We start from the raw sequence: 22,050 nt of genomic DNA, 5'->3' as shown, positions 1-22,050 counted from the left end.
CAGGGGGAGGAGAAGGAAGCACAGCGGAGAAGAGCTGGGTGACTTGGACGTCAGGGTTGCGTCAAAGAAGACACAGGCAGGTTCATCTTGCTGTGACCTAATCCCTTCACAACTGCAGCGGAAGATTTGAAGGATTCCAGGTCTGGAGGCTCAAAGGGATTCTAAAGCACAGCTATTCCCCACCACAAGTTTAGCATCTTCTAGAACTTGTTGTAGAACTTTCCTTTTCTCGGCAGGTTCTTCCTTTCTTGGAGGTAAAGGGTACACGATGCACAGCAACTGAGTAAGATGGAATAGAGGACTCCAATCCAACACCAGTCCCTTCACTGCAGGCTTCTATAAACAGAGTTTTTCAAGCTAATAAAACTTTGAACGCCTTCTTCATTACTGAGATACATTCATGTTGGTTGCCATTCTGTGTGACCACCTCCAAAAGCAGTTGTGTCATATGATTTTTTTTTTGGGGGGGGGGGAATTCTCTAATTATTGCACAACACCAGAGCAAGCCATTTCACCAGGAAACAGCCAATATAGTGTGTAATCTGCATCTGTTACAAGCAGCAGCACAGCTACTCCTACTCTGCTCAGGTAATGTTTGGAGGGGATCATGAGGGATGGATCTGCTTCCTGTGAATTTTACCATGAGGGTCGGGTAGGGCTATAATCCCCTTGCTGCTGCCATTATATGGTGCAGGATTGTAGCTCTTATGAAGCACAATGGAAGGAGGAAGAGAACACGCCTGTAAAGATCTGAATCATATAATCACATACTATGCACAACAACCAAGCAGCAACTCAGACAGTAAGAGTAAAATTTATTCACAGATCAGTCAGTGCCTGTTAAATGCTGGTCATCAAATATAACTTTTTTCTGAGATCTCCCTCTCCGCCCCATTGTTATGACCAGAGATGTACCCAAATGCTGAAACTAAGCCCAGATTAATAAAACACCCCCAGAACAGAGAATGGCAACCTCAACAGCCATCAACTCACAACAACGATCTTGCTAAACCATGTCCAATCCTATTCTAGTTAGACACAGACCACCTTGGGTTTTCAAAAGCTCCAGATCTTCTGTTTAAAAAAATGATTTTGCTCCATCGTCACTCAAAACCAGCAGATCAAAAGGAAATTGCCACCACCTCTAGTTCTCACAAGCAATAAACATAATGGTGGAAGTATGCTCTGAGCTGTACCACTTTAGCTTGTTTAGGAATGAATACCCCACCATACAATACAGTCTCCTGCACCTTATAAAGCATGGCAGGAAAAAAGCCTGGGTTAGAAGAGCCATCATCTCCCAACATCTGGTGCACAGAGGAGGAATACTTTCAGCCCCTCGGTGTAGTCTGAAGTTGTACAGCCCAACCATAGGCTTATTTTATTTTTATATAATACCCCCCCAATTACATAATTTCAAGGCAACTTCACAATTTTAGCAACACAACATCAAAGGCAATAAAACAAGTAACATTTAAAATCTTTTACTATCTGTGAGAACTAGGCTTAAGATGTGCATCAGAAAAGAAGGCTGCGAAGCAGAGGGGTTTACACCAAAGCAGCCTCCCTTCGCTGAGCCTATCAGCAGTCGCTTAAAGACCCCCCGCCCCTGTGCGTTAATGGGAAGGTTCCATTTTGCACAACAGATGCAGAACAGCATCCACCAGCCTGCTAAAATGTGCACTTTTTTGGGTAACTGTTTTGCATGTTTCAGGAGTGGAAAAAATGGGACAGCTTTGCTACTGGGTGCAGCCATGCCTGGCTTTGGGATAACTTTTTATCCTGTAGGTTAAACACATGGCCGTGTGATTCATCTGCTAGCTGCTTCAGATTTATGCTCCTGCTGCCCACGCACAAGCCTTGCTTCACTTGATACCTGCATCATGTGAAGACCTAATAATATTAACACAAGAATTTTCTGAGACAATTATGTGCTTTGTGCTTAGGTCTCCGCACAATACAGGTGTGCAGCAAACCAAGGCTTATGCATGAACTCTATGTGATGATGTGCATATCAGAAGCAAGTCAGATAAATGAAAAAGCTTCACCTCTCTCTCTCTCCCACCCCCACCCCCATTCTCCAAAAACCAGACAAGGCCCAGCAAGACACAGTACATGTTATTCAGTAACTCCAGGACTGCCTACATACGTTGCTAGCTGGGCTTGGGGAACCTTCTTGCTCTGAATCCCGGAGCCACTTCACACCATCAGCTAGCCTGGGATAAACATTCCCAAGGTCACATCAAACGCTGGATTTCCATTCTCCAAAGTGGGCATGAGTTCTTGCGCATACCAGGATAAGCAATCCCTGTAAGTTGTGGTCTTTGGTTGCTGGAGCTCACAGATTTTCCCGGCCAAGCCATGAGCACCCCAAGTCAAGACAGCAAGAAGTTTTATAACTTCACGCCTACGGTGAGAGGTGCTATCTCATTGTAAGTTGTTGTGAATAAAGTCACAAGTTCCCTGCTGGAAGAATAAAAGGCTAGAAGAGGCCCAGTGGTTGCTACTACGGAGGCACTTTCATTGAAAAAGTGTGTGTGTGTTTGGGTTGCTTTCTTTCTTAAACAATGGGCTTTGATAATGGAACCTCCTACCCACCATTGCAGGGCCAGCTTAGGTATACATCAGGCCTCCATGCAGCTGGGCAGGACACAGAAGTCCTTGCATCCCCCAAACAGGTAACCTCCCAAAGATAAAACCCTCTAAGCGCAGGGTCTCCTGGCCACCTCCTGCCTCATCTTTCCTTCCATGTGGGCACAGGGAAGGGGACCAATGGAGAGGAACCTGGTTGCCAAAACAGACAGAATATCCAGCAAGAGACGCAGACACAAAATGGCCGCCTTGGAACTTCCAAGCTTGGAGAGAACCCTTTGCTTCCAGCTCTTCCAGCAGGATTTAGGTGCCATGGTCCTTCTTCAGCACAGCAGATCTGGCCTCCCTTCTCTGCAACAGCACACCTGCTTTCCTAGGACAGCCGCTGGCAGCTCTTGCTGCAGATGACCTGTGCCGCTGAGCCATCTCTCTCTCTCTCTCTCGCACTCACTCATGCTTCCTCCTCAGGTAAAACACAGCTTCTGGGTGGAACGTTCACCCGACGTCAGAACCTCTGCAAAAACAATCGCACCCAGGAAACAAAAAAGAGGCAGCAGCATGAGGACTTGTGCTGCATGGACTTTGGCCAGTTGTTCAAAGTGGTGGTGGCAGGAGCAATTTAATTCAAAAGTTGCTCTATTTGCAAATGTTTGCATCCAGAAAACTCAAGAGCCCTGCTGGATTGGAGCAAAGTTCCATCAGGTTTGGCATCCCCTTTCTCTATAATACAAGTTATAAACTGGTTGTGTCATGATTTTCCACCTTCTTAGGGCTACTGCACTGCCCCACCATCCTCAGTCTGCTCTCAGCCAGCCCCCATTTGCTTAACTCTTTACTGAAAACCAGTCTGGAGGGTGGTATTGCCTGGATGGGGACACAGCTAGGGATATCTCACTCTGTTCCTCATTGTTGGCTCTCTGCTCTTCGCCTTCCACCCATCCAGCCCCAATGGGTGCCAGCCACCACTGCCCGAGTAACCATCATTTTACAAGGGTGATGACGCTGCTTTTGCTGGGGCTCGTGTCTGCTACAATTTTAAAGCAGGATCGAAAATTTGTTTTTTTATACTGTGATGGCTCTCAATCAGGCATGAGTTGTGTAGAAAGACTGTCAGTGGGGAGCAACAACTAGGAATCCTGAGGATTTGGGGAGGGGAGGAGAGGAAAGGGGACATTAAGCCAGTATAATGTTTGCCGCGCAGATATGCCTTTACGCAACCCTGACCTTGGAGGAGAGCGGACAGAGAGCTTGAAAGCAGAATACCACTTTGCTACCAAGTGCTCTCTCTTCTCAGACAGACATGCATCTCGTTCAACAGCGCTCCACTACGTACCTTCCTCCACTCCTAGGGCTATTTCTGGGGCGGCTTGCCCTTCTCTAGATTCTGCAGGCTCTCGAGATTAAGGTTGACAGAACTAAGAGCCTTCCCTGGGGACACAGAAAAGCTATAATAAGCACAGGTGCCAAGGGATGGAGATGTTCTTCAATGCAGGGCAGCAGAGAAGGGAAACGGCAAGCCCGTTATTTGACTTGGACTTTACACCCACCAACTGGTGCCAAACAAGGGGAACATGAGCATCTGATGATCTTCAAACCTTACCCATTTCCCCCCAGCACTGCTCCAGAAGAGCCGAGAGCTCAGGCAGACTGAGGACCTTCAAGGAGGACGGCCATCCTTCTGGGCCTAGGGTAAAGAGGCAGAATGGGCACAAAGCATCAGCATATTGTGGGTCAGCACCCATTGGCCTGGATTGGGCCAAACATGGAGTGAGGGGGGGGGGAGCAAACACTGGGGGGGGGGAGGAGGGGAGTCAGGATAATGGATTGAACCAGGGACTGCCAACTTGAAGTGGTGGATTTGGCACTGAACAGTCTTCCAAATTTTTATGTCATCGTGTGGTTGAACACACACACACACACACACACACACACACACACACACACACTTTTTACTTGTAAGGAAAAGCAGCAGTCAGCCTCCATGCATTTTTCATATGAAATAGCTGAGACCTGGGGAAGGTGAAAGGGAGATGAAGGCAGACTAGGCTCAAAAATAAGCCTGTCCTCTGAAGCCACTTCCCTTTCTCTCTCTCTGGCACACAGACAGACACAGGGCTGGGGAACCTACAGCCCTACAGATGTTGCTGGGTTGCAACGCTCATCATCCTTGACTGCTGGCCGTGCTGGATGGGGCTGATGGAGCCCAGAGACACCTGGAGGGCCACCTGTTTCACATCCTGCACTAGAACTGCCCACTTACTGGGTCCCAGCTGCGCTTTCGCTTCCAACAGCCGGCCAGCCGGATGCTCTCGGTTCATTCGGGAAGACAGTTCTGCCTGACAGGCCCTACCAGAGAAACCAAAATACTATCAGCAGGATTCTGTGAAAAGAAATAAAAACCGCACAAAGTAGAGCACAAGAAAGCAGGATAGTGCCGTAGTCTCAAGTGCCACACAAATATCCTAGAGCAGTGGGGTAAACCTTGGTATGCCACCGCCACAAAAATGAGGCATCAGCACTGAGCACCCAAGACAGAACTAAAGAGGAGAGGAGAGTTAGGACAAAGGGAATTTATCCCCCGACCATCTTCCTAACTCCAGGGTCATTTGCACGCTACAGATGCTACTACCTGAAAAGGTGAATTCTGCCGCTTATACAGGTTGTGTAAAAAGGGATACACGTTGGAGAATTCTGCCATTTATTGTTCCACCCAAATCATTTGGGTCTTCTTAGCTGCCAATGAGATGGCAGGAGCAGGAAGGGGATGAAGCCCCTCAGCAAGTAGGTATCCGATTTAGTCATCTCTGCTGTGGCAAATGTCCCACTCACTTTCTCTTTAGGCTTTTGACCGGAATCCTTCTATACTCTTTAGATCAAGGTGTGTATACTTTGAGTTGCTGCCGGCTTGTAGTGTAATTTTGCTGCTTGAAGCAGCATCCATATACTGTCCTTTTCATGCTTTATTCCTCAGGTGAGCACTTCTTGGGGCATAATACTTCATTGATAACAAACACATGTTATAACTCTAAAAGCTCCTAAGCCTCTTGGTGGTGTGTATAGGAGTACATGTGAGTTCTGGATACACATGTGGGTTTGGGCACACAGCTTGAAACAATGCGACTCCTACGATTGCACCAGGCATTGCACCCACACACTTTGATGTAATCACAAACCCCAGGGGCTGGAAACTTGTGTTTATTTTGTAGAGTTTTTAAAAAATGAAAAACAAGATTCTTAACAAGTTGCACTAAAATCATATCCAGTGCTTTTCGCTGGCACTTTTTCAGAATCATGGATGCAACTCCCACATTAGGCAGCTAAGGCTGAGAACAAGAGGGAAGGATGAATTTCCAGACATGAAGCCACAAGCCTTTGGCAGTCACTGTCACCGAGTGCCTGGACTTTTCCCCAATTCAGAATCCTGCAGGTGGCATGCTGGCTTCGCCTTGAGGAGATGAAGGAGCTTACAGAGAAGGGAGTGTAAAGAAATGGCGAGAAAGTTTGACCTTTGTTGGAGGCACTCACTGCATCTGCTCTAGGAGGATTCCAGCATTCCTGGCGATGGCCTGCACCTCTCGGAGTTTGGCCTGAGCACTGCTCCAGACCACATCCCGCTCCATCAAGCAGCTCTCCACCACGGCACGCAGCTCCTGCTCCTGGGACACCTGACCCTTCAGCCCTTCTACCTCCTCGCACCTCTGGAAGGGAACACGGGGAAAGTTGCTAAGAGACAAGGGTCCACATTTGTGAATTCCAAAGGGTTTAAAGAACTCCCACAAAACTCTGGCCAACAACTGTTCCTCTGCTTCACTTTACTATCAAAGTGAGTTTGGGTTTGGGGGGTAGTACTAGCTTGCCAAAGGCTTTCCAATCGCACTAGGTTTCAGATCTCTCTCAATATATAATTTTTTATTGAGTTTTTGTTTTTCTACATTTCAGATTAAATATTTTACAAACTTTAAAATATCCAGTGACTTCCTTACGTGGTTCACATTGCATATCATGCTCTCCTGCATGCTTTACTATAACCATTCAAATCAATTTTCCACTTTTACAGTCAATTATTGTTTACTCCTGTTGAATTTATCTTAATGCTGCCAGCGTTTTCAGCTGTGTACAATTATTTTCCATATATTCAATAAATATTTTCCATTCTTCTTTAAATATATGCGTTCTTCTTGCTCTCTTATTCTGTGTGTTAAACCCGCAAGTTCTGCATATTCTAACATCTTAAGCTGCCAATCCTCTTTACAAGGGACCTTGCTCACTTTCCATTTTTGGGCTAACAGAACACGGGCTGCTGTTGTTGCATACATAAATAAACTTTTCTGGCACCTGGGAATTTCTGTCTGGGTTATTCCCAACGAAAGGGACTCTGTTCTTTGGGGGAAGGTAAATTTAAACTTTTTTTTAACTCATTATAAATCATTTCCCAATATTCCTTCACCTTTCTACTTGTCCACCGCATGAAAAAAATAAATTCCTCCCATCAAGTTTCAGGTCTCTTAGCTGTGTGTCTGATGCTGTATCTTTCTCAAGCAACTTCAGATGAACAAGGACATCCTCCAAGACTAGGAAGGGACAAGGGCATTCCCTATGCAGAAGCAGGTGAGCTTGGCCAGAGGCAGAAGCTTCTCAATGGGCTTAAGAAGCCGGCTTCCTTACCTTATGGAGCTGAATGGCCAGTTCCTGCATTTCTGCTTCCAGGCGATCAGCATAGGCCAGCTCCAGGGCATCACTGGGAGGCCGGGCGCTGCTATGCCATCGAGCAATGGCAGAGGTCATCTTCCTCTTTGGTCCAAAGAGGCTACAGGGGAGAAAAAGCAGCAAAGATTTAGCAGCAAAGGTACCGCCTCCCTTTTGCTACTCCCTTCCTTCACTGGGGAAGTCTGCAGGCAAAACAGAACCACCCTGATTTTCCTAGACATGCTGAGACCCAAAGAGAGATCAATGTGAACAATAGATATCCACACATAATGGGAGCTTCAATTAGATCAGTGTTTACTATGCTTTCAAAAAACGCAAAGAAAACCATTCTGAAAACATATGTATATTATGTTCAATTTATTCTGCTTTACTCAAGGCTGGAGATGGGCTATGCTACATTGGGTACTGCAGCCTTTCCCCCAGAAGCAGTGGGAAACATGCTCAGCCCTGAAATTTTGCAAAGCATTGGGCTATACTTTTGAAGCAATATGGACTAGAAACATAAAAAAAGAAAATGAGAAAACTGCAATTCTCAGAAAGCTAGCTTCTGTGCTTGTGCAGTATTGCCACACAACTGTGTACATTCTGCAAAAATATTGCAGATTATACACAACTGACAAGGGCAGCTGTCCAGGTTATGCAGTCTGCACAACATAGAGCAGAAAAAAAACATTTCTAAGAGAGAGCATTAAAAATTCTTTGGGAGCTATTCCTATATTGAACTGAGAATAAATAATTGCATAGCAGCCTTGCCAGTTGGGACCCGGGATTCTGCTAACAATGACAGCAAAGTTCTCAGTATCTCTGGTTGGAAGGTACACGTTGTTCCTGGGGTCATTTCCTATGTTCCTGATTATATGACAGCACTTCAAAGCTAAGCCTCCAGCCAGCCAGCAAAGAAAGGGACTCACGTGATGCCAATCTCTTTCAAGTCACTCTCTGTCAAGGTCAGGAAGATGCGAAGGTCGACGTCTTGCTCCTCAAACACTTGCAGGTACTTCAGGCAGCCAATCTGCTCAAGGAAGGTGGCCAGATCCTGCAGCCCAGGCAGCGCACAGAGGACAAAAAAGAGGGAGAAGTTCAGGACTCTTAAACGCTGAGAGACTCTAGCTGCATCACAGCATGTTGTAAGCCAGGCTTCCAGCTTCATCGGGATCTCTGCCCCTCTAGGCCTTTAGCACCACCTTGCCCCCTGCAATTTGACACGGCACCTAATACACAAGGACTGTCTCTGACACCAGCTCCTCTGTCCATCCCTCTGTCCCTCGCCCTGTCCAACCCCAGATGGTTTTCTGACCACCATGCCATGGTTACCTGGGGCCCCGTGTAAGATGGAGCCTCTGTGTGAGAGGGGCTGCTGTGATGGCTGGACACCCGGGATCGGTAAGACCAGTGGCTGTCGCTGTTGCTGCAGCGATTCTTTGCCTTCATGTAGCTCTTGGGGTGCTTTCGAATGGAGAGCTTTGTTTCATGGTCAGAATCCTGGAAAATATAAAGTAGTGGCGTGTTTTGAGAAGAAGGAACACGACGCAGCTCCAAGTCTCAAACGGATGCAAGGACATCATTATCCTTTTGTTCATGATGTGAAGCATCTGTACTCTTACATTCTTATGACGCAGGAAGAATGGAAGTGAGAGAGGCTCCTCTTACCAAAGCAGAGAAAGCAGAGGCAATGGGGGGAGAAATCCAACACCACGGAAGGACAAATGAATCCTCTTACTCCAGCTTCCCAAGATGCCTGAACAAAAGCCCCTTACCAGCCACCCACAGACAAGGCAGGGGTAGGGAATCTTTCTGAACCCAAGAGCCACATTTCCAAATGGAAAACCTCTTGGGGGCCACATGCCAGTGGTAGGCAGTGCTAGAGCCAAGAAACAGATGTGAATTTAACTTTTGTACAGTTGGCTACAAACTCTTGTACAAACAAAGGAAGAGGAATTATCCTGGTTCAACGACACATTCCAGCCAAGCAAAAACAGAACAAAATTTGAAGATGCGAAGCAGGCATGGTGAGGGGTGTGGTCTGGGGGAGACTCCAGAAAACCAGAAAAGAGAGGTTCCCTAATTTGAGGAGTCAAGGTTTCTTTCTATACACTAGGAGTGGGGAAACTTTGGTCCTCCAGGCTCTTCTAACTTGAATGATAGCAAAAGACTTACCTCGTTGCTTTCCAGAGAGCCCTCGCTGCTGACCCCCACAGCTTTGGCAAGACTTTCGCTGCTGCTGCTGGTCCTGATGGTGGCTAAGTTATTGGTGAAGAGGGAATTCTCTTCTGAAATAGGCAGAAGTCATGAAACAGTAAGTTTCACATTCAGGCCTCATAGATGTTTACTGATGGCAACTTTGTGGATTACCTATTCTAATGCAAAACATACACTACCGCAATAGAAAGTGATTACGTCAGGAAGTCCCCAGAGTTTGCCAGGCTCACCCAACAGCAACAAGAAACTGGCTCACTCCTGTGAAATACTCTGCCAATATTCAGCAGGTGCCTTCTTTTTCAACCTTTAAAGGTCTGCTGAAAACTTGTTTTATTCCCTCAAGTTTATGCTGGCAATTAAGAGTACATCTTTCCATAATACAGTAGCTGAATTCTGATTCATTTATTTACATGGTTTTATTGTATGGTTTTATTTAAACATTTTTTTTAAAAAATGAACAGCAGTATAAAATAAAAATTGTGTTTTAAGAAAGGTACCCCGGCTGCTGCTGCTTTCCACATCATGCTCATTGATGGGAGACGTGACATCTCTGTAGCGGAGATCTCCTCCTTCAAAGGCACTCCCATCATCATTAAAGGTAACATAGCCTTCTGGAGGGACCTGCTCTGTGTGCAAAAGGGGGGCAGAGGGAGAGAGAGGTAAACAAATGAAAAAAGGAAAGGAAGAGATTTTATTTGTTGATAGGTTAAATGAAGAGGCTTATATTCTCCTCCACCAGCCAAGAAGTTCAGTACTGCCTCTTGCTTTTTCTTCTGCTGGAGCTCATCACGTTACAGCTCTACGGAGGTTTAGAGGCTTGCTTGGAAGTTTTATTTAAAATTAAGCGCTATACAAATTATGTTAAATAAATAAATAAATATAGAATCCAGAGAGCAAGCAGCTGTGTTCAGTATAGGAGCATAGGAAGGTGCCTAATGCTGAGTCACATCATTGGTCCATCTTGCTCAGTGTGGTCTACACTGATTGGCAGCAACCCTCCAGGGTTTCAGAGGATATTCCCAGCCCTGCCTGGAGACACCAGGGTCTGAACCTGGAATCTTCCACATGCAAGGCCGATGCTCTACCAACCAAGCTACAGCACTTCCCTGAAAATGGTGTTCAGGGAAGGAGGGTGATGAAGTAATCAGCCGCGGGACAAGAGGAAGCTACCCATTGAGACAGAGAGAGGAAGCAAGCCTGAACTCACCATAACGAGACGGGCTTTTCACTCCAATTCTGACCGCCGTGATCTTGGCCAGAGCGTGGGGTCCTTCGTGAATACTGGGGCCTTTGGACTTGCGAGCAGGCCTCTGCCTCTGAGGGGCAGAGTAGGATTCGTCCGAGGAGCTGAGATCTTCATACTTTCCTAAGTGTCAAAATGCATCAAGTCAGTGGACGCAGAGTGCATACAGATATTAAATTCCAAGGACAGCATCCAACTAATTAGTTCTGCAGTGCCAAGGAACGTCCACTCCTTCTCCTTCTCCTTCTCCTTCTCCCCTGCCCCATGCTCACTAAATCTGTCATGGGATTTCCCCACTGCTTTGCCACAACCCTCAGCCTTGGTCAATTGGTCCATGGAGGGGGCGGGCAGGAGGGGGAAGCACTGGTCTAGTGAAAAGATGGGAGTCAGTGACTAGAAATGCAGGCAGCAAGCAAGGTTTCTGCCTAAGCAAGCTGAAAGGTCCTTTCCATGCGAAACTATAAGGAGACGTGAGAGTCACCTGGGCCCCTGCAGAAGACCTTGGGCACAGGGGCTGTGTGCAGGTCTAACAGCCCCACAATCTTCATGTGCCCATACTTCATGGCCAACATCCGTGCTGTCGCCCCAGTGCTATCACGTACATCCACTCTCACACCCTGTTGGGAGGAAGCAGACATTATTAAATGTTGCCGACAGGAAAGGGGAGGGAGGCTTAAACAGATCCAAGGGGCTGTGTGGTTGAACCCAAGAGTGCACTTTCACATGCTGTGTCCCTGAAGAATCGACCAAAGGATTTGCACCACCAGCAAGGCTCTGCATATCCACCATCACCATCGCATTTGTGCACTAGCCAACCTGGACTCCTTGGGGAGAAAGGGCAGGGCATAAATTCAGTAAGTAATTTAGCTTTGAACATTAAACAGTTTTCAGGGCACAAAGTTAGAAATCTTTGCTTGCGTTTGTGCTATAAAAATGGCACCACTATGTGGTCAATGTATGAATTTCAGGCTTCAAGAGCTCCAGCTGCTCTTTGGACAAGATATGGCTATGAGAAGCACCAGGCTCCATGCCAGTGAGTCGGGCTCCTGATCGCTTTTGAAGCACGAGAGCAGAGGCAAGTGGGATCTGCGACAAAATATTGCAGTGCATTCTCACTACTAAATCCAGGATGTCTGGTGTGTTTTGAAAGATGGACACACATCCTAATGATGGAAAGTCAATGAACTATCTTCAGTCCTGCTTGAAGTTTACTTGCAGGTAGTTACAGAATGTGGAGTGTCCACTTTTGGACGGACGTAACAGGCTATAGCATCCTTCCCTCTTCCTTAGATGTCTCTAGTGCAGCATTCCATCAACTATTAAAGGAGAAGGTCTGGGAGAAATGAGGAAGGTGTGTGGGTGGGGGGAGTGTATGACTTCCTAACCCAACACTGAACAAATGAACGCAGCTTATTAAAAACTAGTTTGATAGGCTTAGAAATCAAACACTTGAAAAAGCCTCCATGACAATTAAAAATACTATTTTGTAAAAAAATGGGTAGACAAGCGTGTAGGCATGAGAACCACATAAAAATCCAAAGGTCTACACATGCTCCATATAAAGAAGCCTTTGCTGAAAAGACTTTTGTGTGCTGCAGCTGTTGGGGAGATATGTACAAAAAAGGCTTTATTCTGTACGTTTCACAGCTCTCAAATCCCTTTGGGGAAAGGAAAGAAATGTGATAGATGCAACCCTTCCCTTTCAACCATCTTCACCCCACTTTTATCAACAGAAGAAAGGCCTACATGAACACCCTTGTTTGATTGACCCGACATATTCCCTCCCTCTAATAAGACATGTACAGGATGACTATGAAGAAGGTCTAGATGTGATGCTGAAGGAAAGAGCTGGCATTTCAAGAGGCTGCTACAGAAAGTGCTATTCATGCTGAATGTGAATTAACTGCACAGAGTGATTCAGAGACTGGTTTCAAAAGCATGGTATCTCTCAAGAGGAGGAAAGAAGCGGACAATGTTTCTAATTAAGGCATCCTAAAAGAAATGTTATGCATGAAGGCAGATCAACGGGAGCATCCAGCACGGATCTAGGTGTGGGAACATGCTGAAGAAGCTGCATGGATGTGAAGCTTCTCTGATTTCCCCTTCTGTGGCAATAATCAAGAGCAATCATTGAAAGCAATAGCCTCGAATCAAGATTTAGCTTTCATAATATAGTGGCTTATCAAATTGGCGGTATTTCTGCATACTGGGAAGCACAATTGGTTGCGGGGAAGGGAAACCAAAGGTGCCTTGGACCACCTGAGAAATGAACACTCACTTACATGATTGAGAAGATACTGGACAATGATCTCATGGCCAGATGCAGCTGCTTCCATCAGAGGAGTATATCCATAAAGGGGCTCCCTGGACAACAGAAATATATAGCCCATGAAAGGCTCAAGTCAGAAAACGGGGCAGTCATCAACGCAACGGGGGCATGCTAGTCATCCACAGCTAGAGGAAGCAGGGAGAAAAGTACCAAGGGCAGGCAACCCTAGAGGCATAGATCTTGGGACTCCTTGGTTTTCACACCACATTCCAGGTTGAATAAATAAAGCGACCTTACACAGAATCAGACCACCAGTCCACTGAGCATAGTAATGCTGACCCTGAGAAGTGGTGCTCTTCAAGGGGTTGGGGTTGGCCTTTGCCAATGGCTCTGCTGGCCTCCAGCTAAGGGGCTGAACCTGGGATGTTCCACCTGCAGAGCAGGTTCCATACTACTGAGCCATGGCTCCACCTGTTGGCTGTGTCAGGCTTGTTCTTGAATTGTGCTCTACATATTTTAAGCTCTATCTCCGGGATGGCGAGCCTGTGGCCCTCCAGGTGATGTTGGACTACAAATCCCACCATCCCTGAATGCTAACCTTGCTGGCTGGCCCTAATGGGAGTTTGAAGGGCCACAGGTTCCCCATCTCTGCTGAAAGCTATGGGCTACCAACTGAAGCTCCTGGCCCAATCCAATACCTTGAGAAGCCTTGCCACCCCTCATTCTCTTCTCAAATTGACAGGAAACTTAGGCTGAGTTAATGGTGAGCGGCAAATGTGCCCCTAAGTTGTACCACCTCAAATTGCAGGTGGGGTCTCACATGCTTGAATACATTTCCATTCAAGAAAATGTCTTCCACACAAAATACTAGTGTGTTGAGAAGATGAGTTCTAGCTTGGTTTTCTCTCCGATATGCTAGGCCAGGAGAGCCATAGCTAATATTAAAAACAAAAAATAATCCTTTCGTATATGGAATGCCCGCTATAGTGCTCTCTTAAAACATCAGCTGAAGAGAAAAACGGGGAACGATGCCAATACAGTCTGATGGTTTGTCTTCAAAACTAAATTACCAGTTACTGTGTCAGAAGTATGAACTTTTCCTGCTGGAGTTTCCACCCAATATGCTCCATAGAAGGAAATGGTTCTTTCTGGCAAAACAAACAAGCTGATGGCACTCTGGATTCTGAGACTGTTCCAGGAATATGGATCAAACCCACCTCAGAAAACACATTTTTGGTTATTGAGATGGAAGGAATACTGTAGAGAAAGCAACATGAGATTCATGTCCTAAGAGGAGAAGAAAGAGTCCACTGAGAGCTTTTCTTTAGTAGTCAGGGGGTGGCATTAAAGCCAGAAGAGAAAGTTTGAAAATGAGCCATCAAGGCAATAGGCAAGATAAAGAGGAGAAGAATCTCAGAAGAATGAATTGATAGGTAAGATTTGATAAGGAAAGAGTAAAGAGAACCAAGTACTATTTTTTTTGTAGAAGTGAAAAGGAAAGAATGGAACCCCAACAACAGCATAGCATGCACAGATTCAGTCTTGCCACCAGGTCATCTCACTAGTCCCCGCACAAGTTTGTGAAAATCTGCCCCTTGCAATATGTTCTCCACGTCTGCCCATCCCCACAACTAAAAGTTGTTTGTACTTTTACCCTCTTCCAGAAGAAATAGCTATTACAAGCAAAACTGGTGGGATGTAAGATTTTAGATAAATATGTTTACTCTTGTTACTAATTATTTTTAAGAGAGCAGTCAGAAAGTCTCTCCTCGATGCTCCATTTCTCTTACATCAAAAAGAATGGAAAATTAATCATCTGCCTAGAAAGTCTGAAGGCAAGGAGATCCGACTCGTCAGTTAGCCAGCCCGGGCCAAAATCTGAGCAAGATTTTATCTGAACCTATTTTAACCAATGTATTGCTTTAGGCGTAACTCCTCCTACCAATACATTTACCCCCTTCAATTCATGCACTGTGCTGGGTTTTTTTTGCCCTACCTTCAAAGCAGGCAAAGTTTAGTTCAATTTAACCAAGTCAAGAGTTGTCAACCTTTTTGACAAATGCTTTGCTGATCAACCCCAAAGTACTGTTTTAGTGCCCACCTACAATGCAGCTTCTGTACCAGGGATGACTGGATGGGTGTTACCTCTAGTCTACTGAGCCAGGGAGGTGACAGGAATGTAGAAGAGGAAGGCAGGCCAAACCTAATCTGTGTGCCATAGGCCTTCCAGCTCCTGCCCAAGAGTGTTACAAACATTGGTGATCTGTATTATTTTATCATGCTTTTAATATTCTGTTGGGAGCCTCCCAGAGTGGCTCTGCCAGATGGGCAGGGTATGTATAAATAATAAAAAAGTATGTATGTGTGTATGTATAAATGTATGTATGTATAAATAATTAATAATAATAATAATAATAATAATAATAATAATAATAATGTTACATGCACATAAGAATAGGCTGCTGGATCAGGCCAGTGGCCCATCTCATCCTGCATCATGTTCCCACAGTGGCCAACCAGATGCCTACGGGAAGCTCACGAGCAGGAGCTGAGAACAATAAGTTTCCCCTCTTGAGGTTTCCAGCCACTGGTACTCAGAAGCATACTGGAGATGTCTGTCACATACAGCACTCATGGCTTAACTACACACAATCTAGATGCAAGAGTACAGCAGTGTGACTGCCTATGTTTCCCCCTCTTTTGCATCTATCATGAAAGCATTTTTTCTATGAAAGCTAAGCTACTTCTTCCCCTTAAAATACCGCCAGATATTTGAAACATACAAACAAACAAACAAAAAAGCAGGCCTTTCACAGGCCCATTTCTCTCTTACCTGCAGTTCGCATTTGCTCCATTATCCAATAAGAACTTGACCATTTGCTGATGGCCAGCACTGGTGCAGTGGAAGAGGGCAGTCCAGCCATGGATGTCCTTCATCTCCAACTCGGCACCTTGCTTCAAAGAAATACAGAGGGGCCGTTAAGACAGGGCACCTACTGCCTGTGACACTGAAGCCAGGGTGCATTTCTGTACAAACAAGAGCTCGCAATAATGAACAGAGAGGGAGATCGCTTATTTCAGACAGAAATTTACAATCATGTTACTTTTAGTTTCTTATTTCTATATCACTTTTCTATTATGCTAACAGCATAACCAGGGGAAAAGAGCAGCAACCCATAGAAGGCTCTTCTCACAGCAATTTAATAGCAAACCACTTACAGTCGCAGAGTGTTCCCATTTTATTCTGGGTTATTGCATCAATTTTATTCACTGACTGATTGAATGCATTCAGAAAAATCATTCGAACAGGATCCTGCCCCTGCCCAATTCAGTGTGTGGGGTGAGTGGCAGGTGTGGAGGAGTGACTGGAAACAGCTCTAGCTCTCACACTCCACCAGATCTGACCCGGCTGTGCCAGAAAGGGTGAGACCCGGCTGCCAGAGTCACCTGAAGACGCTGACTCAACTCTGCTCCTGCATATTTGAAAAAAGCTGGGATGGGAAAGAGAGGAGAACAGCAGTGGCAATGCTAGCAACAGGCAGCAGGGCCACCAAAAGTGGTTTTTAAATTAATACCACCACAACCTCAGAGGCAGCAGAGAAAACCTAGATAGGATAAACTTAATGTGCAACCTGATAAAACAGGGGAATATTTGTAAAGTAAGGGCACAGCCCGGGACATTGGAAATACCCGGGGTGGAGGAGAATGGGTATATAAAACATATCACAGCAATGAAAACTTTACCACTGAACCTCACAGGAGTCTTAATGATGAGAAGGCACTCTAATCACCGCTAACTATGAAGCAACAGCCTGTAACTTTGAGTAGACTCGAGACTTTGAAGGATCCTATCATGCTGCTGCACCCTACAGGGGTTATGAAAGAGGACAGGCTTTATCTCACAGCCACTCATGGTGTCTGAGATTGCCACCCTTCTCCTTAGTCCCATAGAACTTAATGGGAGCCACTGACAACCACCCCTGAACAGCCCTGTTTGCACCTTTGGTTCCACCTCTTAGTCATGCGCGATATCTTTAGACTGCACAGTTGGTGCCTTTCGCAGCTATTGCCAAGTACACCCACCTGAAGGAGGAAGGCAGCAACGCTTTCATTTCCACAGCTAGAAGCCAGCATCAGTGGAGTCTGCCCTTCTGGTGTTGGTACATTCACATTCACGCCAGCCTCTAGCAGTATGCGCACAATGGTGTCATGACCGATGTAAGAGGCATACATTAGCGGGGTCCAGCCGCCGCAATTCCGCTGATTCAGATCTACCTCCCCACTGAAAGGCATGAATCAGATTAGTGCTCCATGGGCAGCTTATCACAGGCAAGTTACATAGTTTTTGAAGGTTTTCCCTAACCTGGCCTGTTTCACTCAAGGAAACAAACAACTTTAGAAGTCTTGCCGATATTCCTGGTAGCAATGTGTGCCCCCACTTTGCCAGTAGCAAGTGAAAAGGTTGACAGCAGCATTCTTCTAAGCATTTTGGTCACACCATTTGCAGGTGGCACATTTGCACCACTTTTAACAGCCATGGCTTCCCCCAAAGAATCCTGGGAACTTTGCTTTAAGGGTGATGGGAATTATAGCTTTGTGAGGGGGACGGGACTGAACTACAGTTCCCAGGATTCTTGGGGGAAGTTGTGGCCGCTAAAATGGAATAACTGTGCTTTAACTGTAGGGTGCGTATGTGATCAACTACTACCTTGCTTCAATGCTTTCTGGTAGCCTTTAGCCACCCTCATGTTTCACAAAATTATTTTGAATTGCACGTAGTGACAAAAGCCTGGTGTGTATGTGCAACAAAATGAGGTGGTAGAATGGACTTTTTTTTAGGCTGAAGGTGGGGTGGTATTTTGGAATAATCCCCCATGGATAAAAATCACATGCTGAACTAAAAAGTAGCTCATTGCGGGGAAAAGGTTATAATTCAGACTGCTCCCTGCTGTGCTCATTTTCTGCAGAGAAGGGCTGTAGCAGAATGCCTCAGATCCCATCTCTGGCATCTCCAGGAACACCTGGAGAAATAGAGCTGAGTGTCATCAGCATACTGCTGACAACATACTCCGAACCTCCAGATAACCCCAGCCAGTGGTTTCATGCAGATGTTAAACAAAGTGGGAGATAGGATTGAGCCCTGCGGAACCTCACATTGAAGGTTCCATGGGGCTGAAAAGCATTCCCCAAGCAACACCCTCTGGGGATGACCATCTAAGTAGGACTGGAACTACCGCAAAGTGGTGCCACCCACCCCTAGTTCGGACAGCCACTCCAGAAGGATACCATGGTCAATGGTATCGAAAGCCTCTGAGAGGTCGAGAAGAATTAACAGGGACATGTTTCCCTTGTCTCTCTCTTGACAGATGTCATCATACAGGACAACCAAAGCAGTTTCTGTGCCAAAACCGGGCCTAAAACCTGATTGAAATGGATCCAGAAAATCAGTTTCTTTCAAAAGCGTCTGGATCTGGTCTGCAATCACTTGCTCCAGAACCTTGCTCAGAAAAGGGAGATTAGCAACTGGCTGGTAGTTAGTTAGGTTTTCCGAATCCAGGGACAGTTTCTTAAGGAGTGTTCACCACTGTTTCCTTCAAACAGGTAAGGACCACCCCCTCTCGTAAAGAGGCATTGATCACCTCCCTGGCCCAGCCAGCTGTTCCCTCCCTGCTGGTTTTCATCAGCCAAGAGGGGCAAGGGTCTAGAGTACAAGTGGTCGCCCTGACTGATCCGAGCACCTTGTCCACATCATCAGGCCTTACCAACTGAAACTCATCCAACACAACAGGACTAGACTGTGCTCTGGACAGCCCATGAGATTCATCAGCTATAACAGCAAAGTCTTGGTGAATGCAAGTAATCTTATCCTCAAGATGCTTTGCAAACAAGTCACAGTGAGCTACTGTTGGTTCTATCACCTCCTTTGGGCCAGCCTGTAAAAGGCTCCGTAAAACCCAGAAAAGCTCTACTGGATGACGTAATGAGGCTGCAATGGAGGCAGCAAAGTATGGCTTCTTTGCTGCCTTCACTGCCATTAGGTAGGCTCGATAATGAGCCCTTACCAGTGTTTGGTTGCATTCATTCAGATCTTTCCTCCACTTGCGTTCAAGTAGTCTCCCAGCTTGTTTCCTTGCCCTAACCTCTGGAGTATGCCAGGGGGACAAATGGGCATCACAAAGTGGGAGAGGGCACTCAGGGGTGATTGTGTCAATAGCCCAAGCCATTTGGGTGTTCCAGGGGTCAGCCAGGGCTTTGACATGAGTGCCAGTCATATCAGCTGGAAAACCTCCCAGAGCTGTTTGGAATCCCACTGGATCCATCAGCCTCCGAGGGCAGACCTTCTTAATAGGTCCCCCGCCTCTGCAAAGGGGAAAAGCTGCTGACAGTTTAAATCTCAACAGGAAGTGATCTGACCACGACAAAGGACTGATATCAATGTCCCCCACCTTCAAATCACTCTCTTCCTGCCCAGTCAAGAAAACAAGATCCAGAGTTTTGCCTGCCATGTGCTTTGAGCTGGTGACATGTTGGGACAGCCTCATGGTTGTCATTGCGACCATGAAATCCTGAGCCGCCCCAGAGCCAGCTGCCTTGGCATGGATGTTGAAGTCTCCCAGAACCAGCAGTCTGGGAGTCCTCAACACTGTCTCCGAGACCAGCTCTGTCAGGGAGACTGCCTGGGCAGCGAGGCGGGCGGTAAAGTAGCAGAATCCCTAATTTGTCCTGATTGCCCAATGCCAGGAACACAGTATTATTCCCTCCCCAAACCTCTCCTCCTTACCGTTGAATATTCTCCTTTACCACCTCATACTGGCCGATTGAGGCTGCTGTGTGAAGGTCCAGTGGAACATCTAACTCTTGGCGACAGACCATCTGACCTGCTCCATGCCACATGGATAGGCTGAGATTCAGCAGATCCGACTCGCTGGCTTCATCACTCAGCTCTGACATTGTGTCTTGGTGGGCTGAAAGACAAGCACCATCAGTTCTTCACTTTCACTACCTTGCTCAAAGGGTTTTTAATCATCTTGGGGTATGATCCGAAAGCTCCTGAAGTTGGGACCCTGGTGTACCCTACCTTAAGTTCAATGGGTGAAAAGGCAGTATACAAATAAACAAGATAAGGAAATCTCCTGTCTTTGTGCATTCTTCACAGGATTAGAGAACTATCTTCACTTACTAATGTCTAAATACCAATGTGCTGTTAAAGGCACAAAAGCAGAATGGATCCAATCACAAGACTCAAGGAAAACACATACAACCATGCACTGCAATTACCGGGAAACCTAGTCTTTTTGAAATGTCCTTGATAGGTTGACTGTTTTGCAGGTGAGAGCTATTCACAGTAAAGGGAACCTAGAAGGTAACAAATGACCGCTCTGATACTTGGTTCAATTTGCTTTTTGTTCTTGAATGACAAAGGACTATACAGGCCATGAAACCTCATGCCTTAAACACTGGAAATCCCACACAGACAGACGAAAGGGTCCTTGATAACGTACCAGCTATCACCCACACTTTCAACTTTATCCTCAAATCTGTAAGATTCTCATTTTAATTTCACAATTTTCACAAAGACATCAATTTTATACCCATTATGTGGTACATTTTATGTTATTAAAACAGTAAAATAAGTTGCCTTGATGTGGCTTAGTTGTTGTATTAAGCACTTTGTAATCCACTCCAGGAACAACACATAGTACAGAACTGTAAATGCATATAAATAAATATTTCAGTCCCCCACCCCTCAGAGAGCTCTATTTTATTTTTGGGGAAAATGTTACATCTCTGAGCTGGAAACCCTCTAATAAGCTGGTTTTCTATGTGCAAGGAGTTCTTGTGTACACAGCAGCACACAGCAAGAACAAGAAGACCAGGAACAAAACAATTCCCTGCACCCAAAAGATGAGCAAGAAGACCAGGCTATAACTGTTCTCTCTAGCAGAGTAATTCCTATGAGCCAGAATTCCTATGGCCGTTATTCTGTACGGAGGGCCAAACAGTGAAAACTAGAGCCAAAACCCACCTAACTCCCTGCAAGCGGAAAGCAAACATGTGAGTGCAAGAAAGATAGGGCCCAAACCTCCCTCCCGGGACACTAGCTCTATTTGTGCAGTCATCTTTGCTTTGCTCTGGTTGCTGTTCTTTTGTGTGGAGCCCTCAGCCACGAGGCACCTCTGCCCTTGCAGTCTGCAGCCCAGGCATAAGGTGCGAAGGGCATTCTGCGCTGAGGGTGATGCCTCCAGGGCACAGCTGGGGGAATCTGTGTGCCCACCCCCAACCACTGGACTCCAACTCCCATCAGCCCCAGCCAGCAGGGCCAAAGGCCAAGGTTGATGGGAGTTGGAGTCCTGAGGTACCTGGGACGCTCACAGGGTCTCCCCCCCCCAGCCCGCAGCTCAGAGGCGCCCCTCACGCCTATGCCTCCAGGGTGCCCAGAGAACCAAGGCCCGGCCAGTGTACTGGGCTCCACCTTGTGAGGCAACGAGCACGCCAAAGGCCTCCTGCGCCCACAACCTCCTACGAGGCCCGCCTTCCAGCCCGCCTAACACAACTTCCGCCTCCTCTGCTACCGTACAAGCCTCACCTGCTTCACTTCAGGTCGCCTCAGCCGCCCTCCCGGAAATGCCCGACAATGACGTCGCGGGCAGAGCGTCAGGACTGCCGGAAGGCCCCGCTCTCCCTCTCATTCTCTGCACCACGTGATCATCACCCGCCTCCTGCTGGAAGCGGTGAGGTTGCTCAGCCAGTCAATGAAAAGCTAAGACTGTCGCGCTCCCCACCCGCAATACTCCTTCGCCGCGCCTTCCGAACGGATCAACCAATACAGGAATAGGTCCTGGCAGGGCAAAGAAAACGGAAAAAGCAGCGAGCGGAACGGAAAGGAATGATAGGAATGAGCTTGACACCGCTGTCTGTGTTTTCTCCATATTCTTATTGCATATTTTTTGTTGTGATAAGTTTCTAAGAGAGGCAGTAATGGCTAAGCCCCAAAAATGTTAGTTTATATTAGCCTGTCAGGACTCCAGAAATGGGCGGG

The 22,050-nt window shown here is 46.5% G+C and overlaps 1 protein-coding gene across 5 annotated transcripts; it reads right to left on the bottom strand.

Annotated features, from left to right (window-relative positions):
• Positions 1-1,608: 1,608 nt before the first annotated feature.
• ANKS3 (ankyrin repeat and sterile alpha motif domain containing 3) lies at positions 1,609-22,049 on the bottom strand. Of its 5 annotated transcripts, XM_053364162.1 has the most exons (17): positions 21,598-22,045; positions 19,792-19,975; positions 17,094-17,292; positions 15,844-15,965; positions 13,024-13,105; positions 11,223-11,358; positions 10,706-10,864; positions 9,996-10,124; positions 9,457-9,569; positions 8,614-8,781; positions 8,211-8,335; positions 7,258-7,399; positions 6,118-6,290; positions 4,853-4,938; positions 4,193-4,276; positions 3,926-4,020; positions 1,609-3,106 (listed from the first exon to the last, which is right to left on the bottom strand). In XM_053364162.1, exons 2-16 carry the CDS (start codon positions 19,959-19,961, stop codon positions 3,944-3,946), a joined length of 1,965 nt encoding a protein of 654 aa, XP_053220137.1. In that variant the 5' UTR covers positions 19,962-19,975; positions 21,598-22,045; the 3' UTR covers positions 1,609-3,106; positions 3,926-3,943. The 5 variants fall into 5 exon arrangements, with proteins under 5 accessions (XP_053220137.1, XP_053220141.1, XP_053220138.1 ...); XM_053364166.1 differs by lacking the exons at positions 19,792-19,975; positions 21,598-22,045 and having other exon boundaries at positions 15,844-15,961; positions 17,094-17,180; XM_053364163.1 differs by lacking the exons at positions 1,609-3,106; positions 3,926-4,020; positions 4,193-4,276 and having other exon boundaries at positions 4,846-4,972; positions 21,598-22,049.
• Position 22,050: the final 1 nt, after the last annotated feature.

The sequence above is a fragment of the Podarcis raffonei genome, chromosome 14 (assembly GCF_027172205.1).
Source record: "Podarcis raffonei isolate rPodRaf1 chromosome 14, rPodRaf1.pri, whole genome shotgun sequence".
Lineage (NCBI taxonomy): Eukaryota > Metazoa > Chordata > Lepidosauria > Squamata > Lacertidae > Podarcis > Podarcis raffonei.
Note: the sequence above shows the minus strand (reverse complement) of the source record. Positions and strands in the feature narration are given on the sequence as shown.

Coding starts and splice junctions, on each gene's coding strand:
- ANKS3 (XM_053364162.1), bottom strand. CDS start 19,961: ATGTCAGAGCTGAGTGATGAAGCCAGCGAGTCGGATCTGCTGAATCTC. Junction 17,293..19,791: donor GTAAAGGAGAATATTCAACG/GTAAGGAGGAGA, acceptor CATGCCTTTCAG/TGGGGAGGTAGATCTGAATC. Junction 9,570..9,995: donor GGAAAGCAGCAGCAGCCGGG/GTACCTTTCTTA, acceptor TGCCTATTTCAG/AAGAGAATTCCCTCTTCACC.